The following is a 16,135-nucleotide window of genomic DNA, read 5'->3' on the forward strand; positions in this document are numbered from 1 at the left end:
ACCCGGGAGAACCCACATTACAGTTTATGGGGTGTATCTCTCCGGTCAAAATGCTCACTACACCTCTAGATGAATGCCTTAAGGGTGTAGTTTTTAAAACGGGGTCACTTCTTGCGGGTTTCATCTGTACTGGGGCTTCTGCACACATGACTTTGCACCAGAAAATCCCCAGTAGGCCAAATGGTGGTCCTTTCGTTCTGAGCCCTCCCATGGGCCCAAACGGCAGTTTATCACCACAAACGGGGTATTGCTGCACTCAGGACAAATTGCGCAACATAATGGGGTATTTTATTTCTTGTGAAAATAAGAAATTTTCAGCCAAAACTACATATTATTGGAAAAAATTAATTTTGTTTTAATTCCCAGCCCAATTCAAATAAGTTCTGTGAAAAAACTATGGGGTCAAAATGGTCACAACACCCATAAATGAAGTCCTTGAGGGGTGTAGTTTCCAAAATGGGGTAACTTCTAGTGGGTTTCCATTGCTTTGATACCTCTGGGGCTCTGCAAATGCGACATGGCACCCGAAAACCAATCCAGCAAAATCTGGACTCCAACAAACACATAGCGCTCCTTTCATTCTGAGCCCTCCCATGGGCCCAAACGGCAGTTTATCACCACAAATGGGGTATTGCCGCACTAAGGACAAATTGGGCAACAAAATGGGGTATTTTGTTCCCTGTGAAAATAAGAAATTTTTATCACAAATGACATCTTATTGGAAAAAATGACATTTTTTTAATTTCACAGCCCAATTCAAATAGGTGCTGTGAAAAAACTGTGCGGTCAAAATTTTAACAACAACCATAAATGAATTCCTTGAGAGGTGTAGTTTCCAAAATGGGGTCACTGTTCGGGGATTCCTACTGTTTTGGCACCTCGACACCTCTTCAAACCTGGCATGCTGCCTAAAATATATTCTAATAAAAAAGAGGCCTCAGAATGCACTAGGTGCTTCTTTGCTTCTAGGGCTTGTGTTTTAGTCCATGAGCGCACTAGAGCTACATGTGGGACATTTCTAAAAACTGCAGAATCTGGACAATACATATTTAGTAGTGTTTCTCTGGTAAAACCTTCTGTGTTACAGAAAAAAAATTGAATAAAATTGAAATTCAGCAAGAAAAATGAAATTTGCAAATTTCACCTCCACTTTGCTTTCATTCTTGTGAAATGCCTGAAGGGTTAAAAAACTTTCTAAATGCTGTTTTGAATACTTTGAGGGGGTCTAGTTTTTAAAATGGGGTGTTTTATCAGGGTTTCTAATACATAGGCCCCTCAAAGCCTCTTCAGAACTGAAGAAGTACCTTAAAAAAAAGGCTTTTGAAATTTTCTTAAAAATATGAGAAATTGCTGTTTAGGTTCTAAGCCTTGCAACGTCCAAGAAAAATAAAATAATGTTCAAAAAACGATGCCAATCTAAAGTAGACATATGGGAAATGTGAACTAGTAACTATTTTGGGTGGTATAACCGTCTGTTTTACAAGCAGATGCATTTAAATTCTGAAAAATGCTATTTTTTCCAAATTTGCTCTAAATTTTGCAATTTTTCACCAATAAACACTGAATATATCGACCAAATTTTACCACAAACATGAAGCCCAATGTGTCACGAGAAAACAATCTCAGAATCGCTTGGATAGGTTTAAGCATTCCGACGTTATTACCACATAAAGGGAAATATGTCAGATTTGAAAAATGGGCTCTGAGCCTTAAGGCCCAAACTAGGCTGCGTCCTTAAGGGGTTAAGGGATAAATAAGTTTGCAAAAATTTCTAATATTTTGTTTTCCTTTTGTCATTATGGAGTATTGAGTGCAGAATGACGGGGAAAATGTGAATTTTTTTTATTTGATCACAAGGCCTCAACATAACAAAATGTGAAGAAAGTGAAAGGGTCTGAAAACGTTATCACTCGGTGAAAATATGAAACCCAATAATAATGTATGGTACAATAAATGGTGTATAACTCTTCCCAAAATAAAAAAAAGCCTTCATGAAGCTATGTGGATGGAAAAATAATAAAGTTATGACTTTTGGGAGACCAGACAGAAAACAAAAAATGAAAAATGGCTGCATCTGTTAATATAGGCCATCAATGTACCCCCACTATTAAGCAGAGCAAATTGGCATGGTGGTCCATGGATGTTTAATTTGTTTCCAGGCACAGGAGCGCCACTCGTACATTTTGTGCATGGTACTGCAACTCGGCCCCATTCACCTAAATAGAGCTGAGCTGCATTGACAGACATTGCCTCATCCGTAGACGGGCCTCTGGACTTGGAAGGACATTGAATGTCTAGCAAGCACAGCACCCTTTTTTTTCCTGGGGGTCAGACCACCCACTGATCACTCATTGATGATCAATGAGTATTCCCCGAAACCTCTTTAATATGAAATTTCTCAAAATAACGTTAAAAATGTCTCTGGGCATTATACTTTGTTTCTTCCTTTAAAGTATCTTGATGTCTTGAAATTGAGGAATGGTGATGTCTAGCCGTAGGGTCATGATCTCTACTTCATTGCCAAAAAAAAAAAAGTTAATTTGGAATTTTACCAATGCAATAGAGTAAATAATAAGATATTACAAACCTTACATTTATATTATTAAGTGGAAGTAAATGTTTGTAAAAAATAAAAACTCTATCACTATTTTGTTTTCCATATAGCATATTTTATTAGCTACTAGTTCCAGTGGTGTAGTATAGTCATCACATTATTTTCTACCCTTTTATAACACATCCTCCCAAATGTATGAAAGACACATTGGCTTGCTGTGTTCCACATCTAAGGAGCTTCAAGTCATTGTGGACTGAACACGTAATTTTTGAATTATATAAAAACATATAGCAAAAATAGATTTTGGATCGTTATTACTATGATACTCTTTATGACCAAAACTCTGTGGAATTTCTTTGATATGGAGTTGACATGAATTAGAATTTCACAAGCGTCTTGAGTCCTCCCAGAAAAGATCAGAGAGGATTTTGAGCTGGGTGAAGGGCTCCTCTGTTTGATTCCATTGATTACCCAATTGCCTTCAGGCTACAGGACACAGTAGAGGCAGAGAGTTATTGATCCAAATGATGAAAATAAGATGAATTCATTTCTCATCAAACTGCTCTTGTTACAGCTTTTGTTTTTTTTTCCAGTTCCACATAGTAACCGGCACGGTGGAAGAACATAGTTCTCACTGCCTGGAATAAAAGCCATTTTGTTTTTGCGTGCTAAATGTAAAATGTCAATTTCTTAACAATGACGGCATGATGAAAGTCTGTGAAATTCTAATCATTGTATGTCATTACAAACCGTCTTTGAAGCCATGGGGAGTACAGTACAGAATTTTCATTTTATTCTATTTATGTGAAATCATTGTTTATTCTCTCAGCAATTAGAGACTCGGGTTAATTAAACCGCATGCTTCCCCTAGGAATGATATGGAACACGCGCCCCAACCCTTATTAAAACCTCTGCTAATAATCCCAAATGATTTGCAATTAATAACAATAGGTTCTTTTTGGTGACATTTGACCTACGTACTGTTTTAGATATTCGTAGTATTTTATGTTGTGACATTGTAATGAGCGTTTCTAATAATAACTAGTGGTTATATTTAAGCTTTGTATATATCATTTAGAGCATTGAACTTTCTTTGACATTTACAGACGTTTCTAAAAGTGCAATCTAATTAATGAAAATTTGCTATGGATTAGCATGGGGCATTGAATATTAATGGTAAACGAGAATGGGGCTTTGAAATGTTTGTCAAATTATCCAAGGCCAAATTTGTGTTGAGTGCACCATCATTACTGGGATCGATGTCGTAAGTTATTAAAGGGGTATTGCTTTCTCCAGTCTGTTATGCTAGTGTAAGTGGGTTATACTATTCGTATATTTATTATTGATGCAATGAATGACCTTCATAGTACCATTATCAGTAATAAACTACTATACACTGAGTTAGTGTCAGCCCTTGAAACCTATCAATTCTAAACACGTATCAAATACTAGCTTGTACTCTTCTCTTAGCAGTTCCATTTCCCTTAGCAGTTCCATTTCCCTTAGCAGTCCCATTTCCCTTAGCAGTCCCATTTCCCTTAGCAGTCCCATTTCCCTTAGCAGTCCCATTTCTCTTAGCAGTCCCATTTCTCTTAGCAGTCCCATTTCTCTTAGCAGTCCCATTTCTCTTAGACGTCCCATTTCTCTTAGCCGTCCCATTTCTCTTAGCCGTCCCATTTCTCTTAGCAGTCCCATTTCTCTTAGCAGTCCCATTTCTCTTAGCAGTCCCATTTCTCTTAGCAGTCCCATTTCTCTTAGCCGTCCCATTTCTCTTAGCCGTCCCATTTCTCTTAGCCGTCCCATTTCTCTTAGCCGTCCCATTTCTCTTAGCCGTCCCATTTCTCTTAGCCGTCCCATTTCTCTTAGCCGTCCCATTTCTCTTAGCCGTCCCATTTCTCTTAGCCGTCCCATTTCTCTTAGCCGTCCCATTTCCCTTAGCCGTCCCATTTCCCTTAGCCGTCCCATTTCCCTTAGCCGTCCCATTTCCCTTAGCCGTCCCATTTCCCTTAGCCGTCCCATTTCCCTTAGCCGTCCCATTTCTCTTTGCAGTCCCATTTCTCTTTGCAGTCCCATTTCTCTTTGCAGTCCCATTTCTCTTAGCCGTCCCATTTCTCTTAGCCGTCCCATTTCTCTTAGCCGTCCCATTTCCCTTAGCCGTCCCATTTCCCTTAGCCGTCCCATTTCCCTTAGCCGTCCCATTTCCCTTAGCCGTCCCATTTCCCTTAGCCGTCCCATTTCCCTTAGCCGTCCCATTTCCCTTAGCCGTCCCATTTCTCTTTGCAGTCCCATTTCTCTTTGCAGTCCCATTTCTCTTTGAAAGTCCCATTTCTCTTAGCAAGTCCCATGTCTCTTAGCAGTCCCATTTCTCTTAGCAGTCCCATTTTTCTTACCAGTCCCATTGCTCTTAGTAGTCTCATTTCTCTTTACATTACTGGTACAACATCGCTAATTTGCATTAAATGAAATTGGCAAATATGAGATCACCGTTTTAGTTTTAGACATAAGAATAATTTATTAAATATCATCTCATAATCAGAAGACCGGATAGTACCACAAGGATACGATCACGTCAGATAAAGGCTTCTGGACATTATAGCTGCTGAAAGTGCCAATCGATAGGGAAATACGCCACATCACTGTTCTTGACTGTACTGAGTTGCTCAAAAGGCAACAGGTGCAAACTATTTTCCACCTCACTGATGGCCACTTTGTAAGCCCATTTATTGGCCAATGATGTGCCTCAAGGCATTTGTAAGTTTTCATAATGCAAAGGACCTGTCCTTACGTTAGGTACATTTTAAATATAAAAAGAAAGGGGGAGAACAGGCAGATACACCGCTGAGCATCAATGTCCGTTTTAAGGGTAAAATACAATATATCGCCTATAAAACGGCCCAGTACTTAAAATCTCTGTCCATTTGGCCCACTATATAGTAGCTCACTTCCTACACATCTGATGCATCTGTATATGAGCAAAGGGTAGTGGGGCCACCTCTGCTGCTTCCCCTTGCTCCAGGGTTCCTAAAGCGGCCACAGATGCCACCTCTTTGGAACGTATGTCCTTGTGTCTTGTACGTCTAGAAAAATGGCATATGCCATAAATTTATTTTGACCTTGTTTTTTTTTAAAATAGTCAGGTCTTGTCCATTTTTCAAAAGACTAAATTATGGCTATTTTCACAATGAACGCCTAAAATGCGAATATTCTAAAAACTGTTGTACGGATATTTTCTAAGAATTGTTTCCTTCCACTGTACTTCTTATATGTTCCATAAATTAATCCATAACCATAATGCTTATGTTTTAGTTTAACCTTGAACCTATATGTTGTATCATTTTGTATATCAGCAATCGAAAGAAAATGTCAGAATGAAAGCGAGTGCATACACGAGCTGAGATTCATTGCGCATTGATCCCCTGCATCACACCAGGATTGTGCAATGGCAGTAATTGAAGTAATCATCTCTGTTGGATGCAGGGTCTTTATGTTTAAGCTAAACAATAATTGGAAAGCATTTCTTTAAAAGTGCATATGTTTGTAAGCATTTCTATAAACTGCCATGCTGCAAAGAATAAAATAATATATATGATCTACATATTCTGATATCCAGCAGGGATCTGCATCACGCTCTTAAATATGTTGCTTTTTAAAAGCGCTAATTGTTTTTATAAATGTGTGTTGTGTCTGGTAATGGCTCTATTGCACTATATACAGTCGAGTACTTGGAAAACACACTCATACATGGATCTATTAATACATCATAGTCACTGGCATAGTGTGACCTTGATCTCATTCAAGGACAAGTGGATGACTTTTATGTGACGCAAAAAAGCCGAGATTAATACCCACATTTGTTTCCAATATAACAAATGTTTATGTTTAATGCAAGTGAGGACGTATATGAGAAAGTAACATGGCTGAATCTGCTCATATTTTACGATTTTGTTTGGCTTTTGTAAGCATTTTTATGCATGGATACAAAAATATTAGTAGATTAGTCTTAATTAAATAAAGCACGGTATTTCATTCTATGTTACTGCTTGGGTCAGCACAAAAGATAACACTTTATTTGTATTCCTTTGGCATAGTCTAATGCTTTTTTTTATTACGTTTATTATAGATTATTTTTTTTTGTCGTTAATATAATATTGGAAAAAAATAAGCCACATAGAGTAGAAAAAATATAGATGCAAATAATTATTTTATTATAGTAGCTTAGTGCAGTTTTGTATTCCAATTTGTGAGGTTAAAATTAACTAAAAACTCACAAATGTAAATGATTTTTTTTCAAATATTGATGGCAACACATGGTAAAAACCTTGGTAGATGGCAAATGTATTAAACTGTAACTTAAAAAACCCTTTAGAAAATAAAATATAATAAACCCCAAAAAAAAATCTGTTCTGTTACTTAATGCACCTTTTAAAGATTAACTAATCTTTCAAAGAACTTATGACATGTCATATAGACATTTTTAGAATTTTTGATCTCTGTTGATCCAGGGACTGAGAACCCCGCCGTGGCCGAAACGAAGGTGCCGGTAATCGACGCTCCTTGTTAGGCTGAAGACGGACTCATGTACGTTAGCTGAGCCCTTCTGCTCCTTCGTTTCAGCGATGATGGGGTCTACAGCTCATCCTTTTGACTGAACTGACTGTCTCGCATGAGTTGCAATACCAGGCTCAACTCATGGACTAGAGTGACACTGTTTTGGGGGGGAAAAAAATTATTTGCTTTATATTGTACATAACCTGTGTTTTTTCATGAACTTTATAAATGTATTTATAATGTATCTTTGACATTTGCAGGTAAATGAAGCTACAGTGGAGCAACTGGTCCAGCAGTATCCTCACATCACATTCAGTACTGTACTTCAGGACTGTAAGAGAACTTTGGAACGGGCTTATCAGATGGGCTGGACACCAAATGCATCATCTGTCTAATAATTCATTGGAAAACAAATAGTTTATTAAGCAGTTGTCATGGAAAATGCCGATGATGGATATTTTATACCAAGAAAAGTCTACAAAGCATTTCTTTCAAATATCCACTGTTATTGAACCGTGGCACTGCTTCTGGGTGGCTTGTAAAAATGTTTTTGGAATCTTTCCATCGTGGGAGAAGTATATTTTACAAGGTGTTTGGCTCCTGTGATATTGGCTCTGTTTGGTTGCTGTTAGTATAGATTGATATAATTTGTGTGAAAAGTGATCGTAACATGTTGAGATATTGTGTTATAAGAGCATGCCACTTCTAGTACTATCAAATTCTCACTTTTCCATATTAGTTCTAGAGAAGTGAACATAATGTATTATAAACTAGATCTGTGGGATTGTTTTCTCTTTCATTTTTATTTTTCCAATGAGCTTCTGAAATGACTTTATTGGAGATTCGAGCTTTACAATCTGCTGCTGAATAGCCTTTTTATACTTAATCCTTTCATTTATAAAACTTAGAGTTTGCAATGTGTTTGGCCTTGATTTTATTTAGTTACTTTTCATTGTACTTATTTTTTATTGTTTCCTTTTAATAATTCTAGAAAAAAAGATTTGTGTTAGAGTCTGACATTCTTCTCTGATCATTTATTTGCATTGGCTTTAAAGTGGATCTTCAATTACTTGCTCAAAATATCTTGTTAAGATTCATTAATACACTTTCGTTTTCAGAGGCCGAACTTGGGCCCTAATGAAAAATCTCTAACAGGACCCCTCCCCCCCTCAACTATCACATGTAATTTATAGACTTGGTCGCCTCGTAGGGAAGAACATAGCTTTTGGACCCCCTCACAGTCTGAGACCCAGGTGCAGCTTCAACCTCTGCTCTGATTCATTTTTATTTTTTAAATCCATTTTTATGGCCATTTTCTCCAAACCTATGACTGATAGCTGCCTCTGTTGAGATGAACAAAAAGAGGGAAGCATGTGATCTGTCATCTTCTCATATACCAATCAAAACAGGTGCAGAAGGCACAGAGATAGGACTTAGTGTAACATATAGTACAGAAGATTGACCGACATTGGAAAGATACTATTATGCGTCTTCCATGATTGGGTGACAAAACCGTTCTCTATAGCCTTTAAAATGACTGATGTTTTTCTTTTGTTATCCGTTTAGTTGGTCCTAATAGAATATAATTTAAGAGTCATTGGCGATTACAGCTACACTAGATGGACCAAACTATTGGGACACACCTCTCAAACACTAAATTCAGATGTTTCATTCAGCCCCATGGCCACAGGTGTATAAAATCCAGCCATGCAGTCGCCTTTACAAACATTTGTGAAAGAAAGGGTCGTTCTAAAGATCTCGCTGAATTCCAGTGTGGCACTGTAATAGGATGCCAGCGTTGTAACAAGTCGGTTCGTGAAATTTCTTCCCTCCTCGATTTTCCACGACCAACTGTGAGTGGTAATATTGCAAAGGGCAAGCATTTAGGAACCGTAGCAACTCAGTCATGAAGTGGTAGACCACATGAAGTTACAGAGTCGCGCGCAAAGAGCAAAAAAGTTGCCAATGCACTGCTGACTCAATAACTACAGAGTTCCAAACCTCCTCTGGCAATAACATGAGCGCAGGGTGCTGTATGGCATTGGTTTCCCTGGCTGAGCAACTGCATCACCAAGCACAATGCCGGATGGAGTGGTGTAAAGCACGGTACCACTGGAGTCTGGAGCAAAGGAAGCATGTTCTGTGGAGTGATGAATTACCCTTCTCTATCTAACTGTATTGTGCCAAGTGCAAAGTTTAGTGGATGAGGGATAATTCTATGAGGTTGTTTTTCAGGGGCTGACCTTGGCCCCCCAGTTCCAGTGAAGATTTAATACTTAAGCATACCAAGATATTTTGGACAATTGTATGCTTTCAACAGTTTGGGAAGGCCTTTTTTTTCTGTTCCAGCATGACTGTGCCCCAGTGCACAAAGCAAGGTCCATGAAGGCATGGTTGGGTGAGTTTGGTGTGAAAGAATTTAACTGGCCGGCCCGAACGGAGCCATGACCTCAATGTCATCAAACAATTTTGGGATGAACTAGAATGGAGATTGCGAGCCAGGCCCTCTTGTCCAACAACAGTGTCTGACCTCACAAATGTTGAATGGGCAAAAATTCCCACAGACACACTCCAAAATCTTGACGAAAGCTTCCCAGAAGAGTGGGAGCTGTTTTAGCTGCAAAGGAGAGACCAACTCCATATTAATGCGTATGAATTTAGAATAGGATATCTTAAATACTCCTGTAGGTGTCCCAATTATCTTTTCCATATAGTGTATAAATCCCAGGAAGCAGGTAGCCAATGCACCAAGAAATTTTCTACTGGCTCTTAACTTTTTTTTTTTTCTTGTGACGTCTATAGAAGTTCTTATTGAATACATGTAGTTGCTAAAAAAAAAAAAGTCAAACCGGCTGCTTGAATGGTCTAACTAAGGTATAAAGTAATTTGCCCACCCCTAAGCTATATGATCATAAATAATATACATTATTTAAAATGCAAATTAAAAAGAAACTATGGGAAGCATAACAAGATATTAGTTGGATAAAGGCCAGAGACCTATAATACCATCATTATACCAATCTTGATGTACACCAGTTTATGTATATTTGTGTCCCAAACTATGGATTTGACTGATTTGAGGACCATATACACGTAAGAGTCCTTCTGCTGCTTCATCAACTTAATAAAGCTATAATATAAGTAATGTTTTGTTCTGTTTTATTTATTTTGCAAACTTAAGGCAACACATTTAATTGTTCCACTCTTCCCCATTGTATTATGCAAGTATACAAAAAATGCACATCTTTCTTAAGAATTGATTGGGTCAATATTTTATGTTGTTCATATTCGATGACTAATTTCCAATTAACTGTTTATTTAACTGACAATAGCAGACCTCATATGGTTTGTGTTTTAGGCCCAAGTGCCGAACAAACCAGCATGCTACTGTAAGCCCAATAGTTCATCACAGCAGTAATACTAAAAGCTGTCGTAATAAAAATCACGACTTTTGATTTTATAAGTTTAGTGATCATTGATTAACAAAGAGAGCCCTAAAATATCAATAATTTATCCTTTTATAAACTAACATCTAGGCTGGGTTCACACTGCATTTTTTATGTATTTTTTTGTTTTGGTAAATAAACTTCAATGTCTTTTAATGGGAATTCATCAACCAAATCAAAGAAAAAATGCATTAACCCATTGATGACTGCCAATATGCCTTTTCATGGCGGGCACTAGCGGGCTTTATTCTGATGCATATGCCTTTTGACTGCGCTGCATCAAAATAAAGCAGCGCCACCGGGAGCAGTAAAAGCTCCCTCTCCCAGCTACCAGAGGTAGCTGAGGGCTTGGAGCAGTTCTGCTCAAGCGGGCAAATCTAAATCTGCCCGTTTAACCCCTTAGATGCGGCGCTTAATAACGAGCGCCGCATCTATATGGTTTTGGAGGGAAGGAGCTCCCTCTCTCACCCCACCGACAACCTTCGATGCAACCGCAGGCTTCTATAGCAGCATGGGGCCTAACAAAGGACCCCAGGTCTGCCTCCGGTTAATGCCTGTTAGGCAATAATACACTGCAATACAGAAGTACTGCGGTGCATTATAAAAGTGATCAAACGATCGCATAATAAAGTCCTCTAGTGGGACTAAAAAAAAAAGTTAACATTTTCTTTTATATAGTTAATAATAAATAAAAACCCCAAGTAAATAAAATGAAAAACCCACTTTTTCCTTCACCTTTACAAAATGCTTTATTATGAAAAAAAAAGTTAAAACTAATATTACACATATTTGGTATCGCCGCGTCCGTAACGGCCCCAACGTTAAAGCCATTATGTTATTTAACCCACTCAGCGAATGACGTAAATATTAAAATAAAAAACAGTGCCAGAATTGCCGTTTCTTTTCATCCTGCCTTCAAACAAATGTGATAGAAAGTGATCAAAAAGTCGCATGTACTCCAAAATGGTACCAGTAAAAACTACAAGTTCCCGCAAAAAAAAATCCCTCATACAGCTGCATCGGCGGAAAAAGAAAAAAGTTATGGCTCTTTAAATATGAAGACACGAAAGCAAATGGTTTTGAAAGAACTGTGTTTTTACTGTGTAAAAGTAGTAAAACATAAGAAAACTATATAAATTTGGTATCGCCACAATTGTAACAACCCATTGAATAAAGTTATTATGTTACTTATAACAGACGTTAAACTACGTAAATTAAGGATGCAAAAAAGTGTTTTTAAAAGTTAATCAAAATTTTTCTTAAAAGTTAATCAATAAATTATATGCACCCCAAAATGGTGCTATTGAAAAATACAACATGTCCCCAGATAAAGTCCTTATACAGCTATGTCGACACAAAAATAAAAAAGTTATAGATCTTTGAATGTGATGATGGAAAAACGTAAAAAATAGCTTGGTCATTAAGGCCTAAAATAGGCTGGTCACTAAGGTGTTAAAAAAACGCACCAAAAATGCACAGTGTGGAATGATAGATAATTTTTGTTTCCTGGGCCAACCATGACATAGTACTATGCACCACTTATAGGTGTAAGTTCTTGGTTATCTGGACCATGTAAATAACCATGTGTTAGATTCTTTCCGTTTTGTAACAATAGTATGAAGACACTAACCATATTGAAGAATAATTTAAAAGTAATATACATAGTTTATTTATGAGCCAGTGTTTTCTTATTTTTTAGGTTAATGATTTCTGCTATGCTTTCATTTAGACTCTGTATAAGATTGTGTGGTCTTTATGAGTAACGAAAAAATGAACTTTTTGCAACACATAGAATGGTTGGTGCATTCATTTTTGGTGATTTAGGATGCCCAGGACAAATCATTCTAAGTTTGAATTAACTGTAAAATGTTTCAAATTCCACCCTAGATCTTCACACACCCCTGTTTAACACCTTCTGTGCTCACACAATTGAACACTATTAATATACGCAAATAAAGCCTGAATTATAAAAGAAAAAGCCTTATTATACCCCAATAACCATATATTTTCTGAAAGTAGACACCTGGCACATTGTGAAAATGCCATCCAACTATTTAGACTTATGGGCGCCTTCATGCAATTTTGCATCAAAGAGTTACCTTATGTAAAATATGTACAAAAATGTATGTTTGCAGCTAAAAGTCTGATCAAGCAGAGCCTTAGACGCACAGTACCTACTAAAAATAAAAGTAAAAAATGAGCAGCGTTGCTACATGACCCTTAGGCTATATTCACACGTGGCAGATTTGTTACAGAATATGCACATGCTATAGAAACAACCTTATTCAGATGTATGTAATGAAATTTCTGTGACAAATCTGCGTGTAAATCTACCCAAAGTACAAAAAAAAAGACCGCCCACTATAGTTGACAATCAGTGAGCCCATATTCTTCAGTCCATGTATCCGCTCCCTGGGGTTACTGCTTTTGATCCCTGACTTCTTAGAACATTTAGTGGAATCTAAAATGTGTAAAGTCAAATGGATTTAATAGCAAATGAGCATAAGGCCAGTTTAACACGAGTATCATATAGCCACAAATATCGGACCAACCTCATGTCTGATGACCGAGTAAGCAAACTTCCGGTTAGGGAAGTGGTTTGTGGCGTATGACGTGTGCCCATGTTACGTTTCTGTGAAACTGGTGATCAAAATTTGACTGCCCCTGTATTTTTTTATCCGCACATTGTGCTTCCATATATTAGCTTACCTAAACACATTATAGACTTTTTTTTGTCCACTCTTGGGCAATTCCCCTTCTCCTGATCATACAATTATCTACATAACCTGATAGCTGGAACTGGACTGTCTGTGAACTATAGTTTGCTGGCCTATGAAATACAGAACAATCCAGCTTTAGTTTGTACATGATGGCATTATGTGTAGATCAGTGGTCTCCAACCTGTGGCTCTCCAGCTGTTGCAAAACTACAACTCCCAGCATGCCCCGACAGTCAGTAGCTTCCCCACAGTTGGAGGAACACAGGTTAGAGACCACTGTTGTATGTAATGGGGGCTGTCCCTTCTTTCACAACTTTTGTATTACTATTAGTTAGTCATACTTTGCAGTTATTCTTCATGCATAGTTTTCATTATTATTATTATTAATTTTTTTTATCATAGAGATTGTTGCACCCAGTTTGTCTTCCTATATTCAATATATGCAAAATTATATGGTTGGCAAATACCTGCTTATGTGTACAGACCTCACAATGCGGTATAAAACATTAGTATTTTTCCTCTTACCGTAAGTGTTATTTCCTCGGATTAAAATGGAATTCTGTATGGTTATTTTTTTTTTGCACCTCTGAAAACAATTGACTTTACTATGTACCAATGTAAACTGGTGATAATCGTATTTAAGATGTCTTTTTCAATCATTGAGATGATTAAACTATTTAAAATGGTCTTTATGTCCTGTATCTTTATATTACAGTTGTTTGGTGTTGCTACTGTACTCTCCAAAGCAGTGAGAGGAAAATTGCAGCTGTTTAACAAGGATATACATGAAGGGATCTTTTCTGGCATGAAGTCGTAATAAGATGTCATTGCACTCTTCGATGCCAAGCTAATGTTGGGCAATGGGCCTGACATTGATGTATGTGTTTATCTTTAAATAAAAGAAATAGCATAAATATGGCTGAACGGCAATGATGAGGCTCTAAATGTTCGAGAGCCCTTAAGGGTTGATTTTGGACAACTCGGATTTTGAACCTCAATGGACTAAGGAAGCTTTCCAGCCCATGCTTTTTCTCCGGAATGTGGTTCAAGCAAATGTTTGAACCTTCTTCTCATGGCTACTCGGACCTTACCGATCCTTGAATAGATCAAATTACAACCGATCTACAAGATGATTAATTTATCTTCCCAGAGACCCAAAGAATTTAAATCTTCATGTCTCTCAAAGTACCACCCCAGACTTAACTTTATTGATATCCTTTCTTTAACTCTGTTAGTAGGTATGCCATTATGTGCCTGGATATGCAAAAGAGAAATCCTTGTTGGTAATTTGGAGTATTCGGCAAAGGCATATTGTGTCTTTTCTTCTTAGAATGTCGTCCCCCCCTCCACACCTTTTTGAAAAAGAAGTAGAGGTGGATAATTGCAACAAATCTAAGCTACCAATGTTTTTAATGACACTACTCACATATGGCCTTGTCTACAGCTCAGAGACTTTCCCCAAAGTACTGTCAATGGTTGAGATCCAAACTGGTGCCCTGCTTGGCTGCTGTTCTATATGAGGTAATCATTGACCGCTCTGCACTACTTGTGCATTCTTTCCGGCATGTGCACACCACAAATTTCATTACAAAACACTGTTCTGCCCCTGCAGATCCAATGGAGCATACGTACTGGAAATATATATATATATATATATATATATATATATATATATCTGCTTCACCAGATTGAGGACATGAGTAAGGCTGTGACAATGTTTTTGATCTTTGGCATCAAATAGAAAACATATTTATAAAGTCTAATTGAAACATTGGTTGTCTCAAGAATCCCAAAAAGGTTTGTTTGGCACATTAGCTAAGTACAAGTGTTAGTTAAAGAGGCTCTGTCACCAGATTTTGCAGCCCCTATCTGCTATTGCAGCAGATAGGCGCTGCAATGTAGATTACAGTAACGTTTTTATTTTTTAAAAACGAGCATTTTTGGCCAAGTTATGACCATTTTCGTATTTATGCAAATGAGGCTTGCAAAAGTACAACTGGGCGTGTTGAAAAGTAAAAGTACAACTGGGCGTGTATTATGTGCGTACATCGGGGCGTGTTTACTACTTTTACTAGCTGGGCTTTCTGAAGAGAAGTAACATCCTCTTCTCTTCAGAACGCCCAGCTTCTGGCAGTGCAGATCTGTGACGTCACTCACAGGTCCTGCATCGTGTCGGCACCAGAGGCTACACTTGATTCTGCAGCAGCATCAGCATTTGCAGGTAAGTAGCTACATCGACTTACCTGCAAACGCCGATGCTGCTGCAGAATCATCTGTAGCCTCTGGTGCCGACACGATGCAGGACCTGTGAGTGACGTCACAGTGCTGCACTGCCAGAAGCTGGGCGTTGTGAAGAGAAGTGGATGACACTTCTATACACAACGCCCAGCTAGTAAAAGTAGTAAACACGCCCCGATGTACGCACATAATACACGCCCAGTTGTACTTTTACTTTTCAACACGCCCAGTTGTACTTTTGCAAGCCTCATTTGCATAAATACGAAAATGGTCATAACTTGGCCAAAAATGCTCGTTTTTAAAAAATAAAAACGTTACTGTAATCTACATTGCAGCGCCTATCTGCTGCAATAGCAGATAGGGGCTGCAAAATCTGGTGACAGAGCCTCTTTAAGTACCTCTTGAAAATAATCATTACAGACCAGTAATTAATTTATTAGTAAATAATTTTTTCTACTCTGATAACTCCTTTAAGCATTTTATTCATTTATATATTGTCAACATATTCCGCATCACTGTACAGAGATTGTCCTCACTCACATTGGTCCCTGTCCCCATTAGGGCTCACAATCTAAATTCCACAAATACAATCTCCATGTAGATGTTGTCCTTGCTTGGGTTCGAACCCAG

The 16,135-nt window shown here is 37.9% G+C and overlaps 1 protein-coding gene across 1 annotated transcript in view; it reads left to right on the plus strand.

The window, feature by feature from the left end:
- The window catches only part of FBXL17 (F-box and leucine rich repeat protein 17), a 715,529-nt gene extending 705,282 nt beyond the window's left edge, over positions 1 to 10,247 (plus strand). Inside the window, exon 9 of the mRNA XM_075836800.1 lies at positions 7,363 to 10,247. Coding sequence (XP_075692915.1) covers positions 7,363 to 7,497 — 135 coding nt within the window. The 3' untranslated portion in view covers positions 7,498 to 10,247. The remainder of the gene's footprint in view (positions 1 to 7,362) is intronic.
- Positions 10,248 to 16,135: the final 5,888 nt, after the last annotated feature.

This window comes from Rhinoderma darwinii, chromosome 1 (assembly GCF_050947455.1).
Source record: "Rhinoderma darwinii isolate aRhiDar2 chromosome 1, aRhiDar2.hap1, whole genome shotgun sequence".
Classification (NCBI taxonomy): Eukaryota; Metazoa; Chordata; class Amphibia; order Anura; family Rhinodermatidae; genus Rhinoderma; species Rhinoderma darwinii.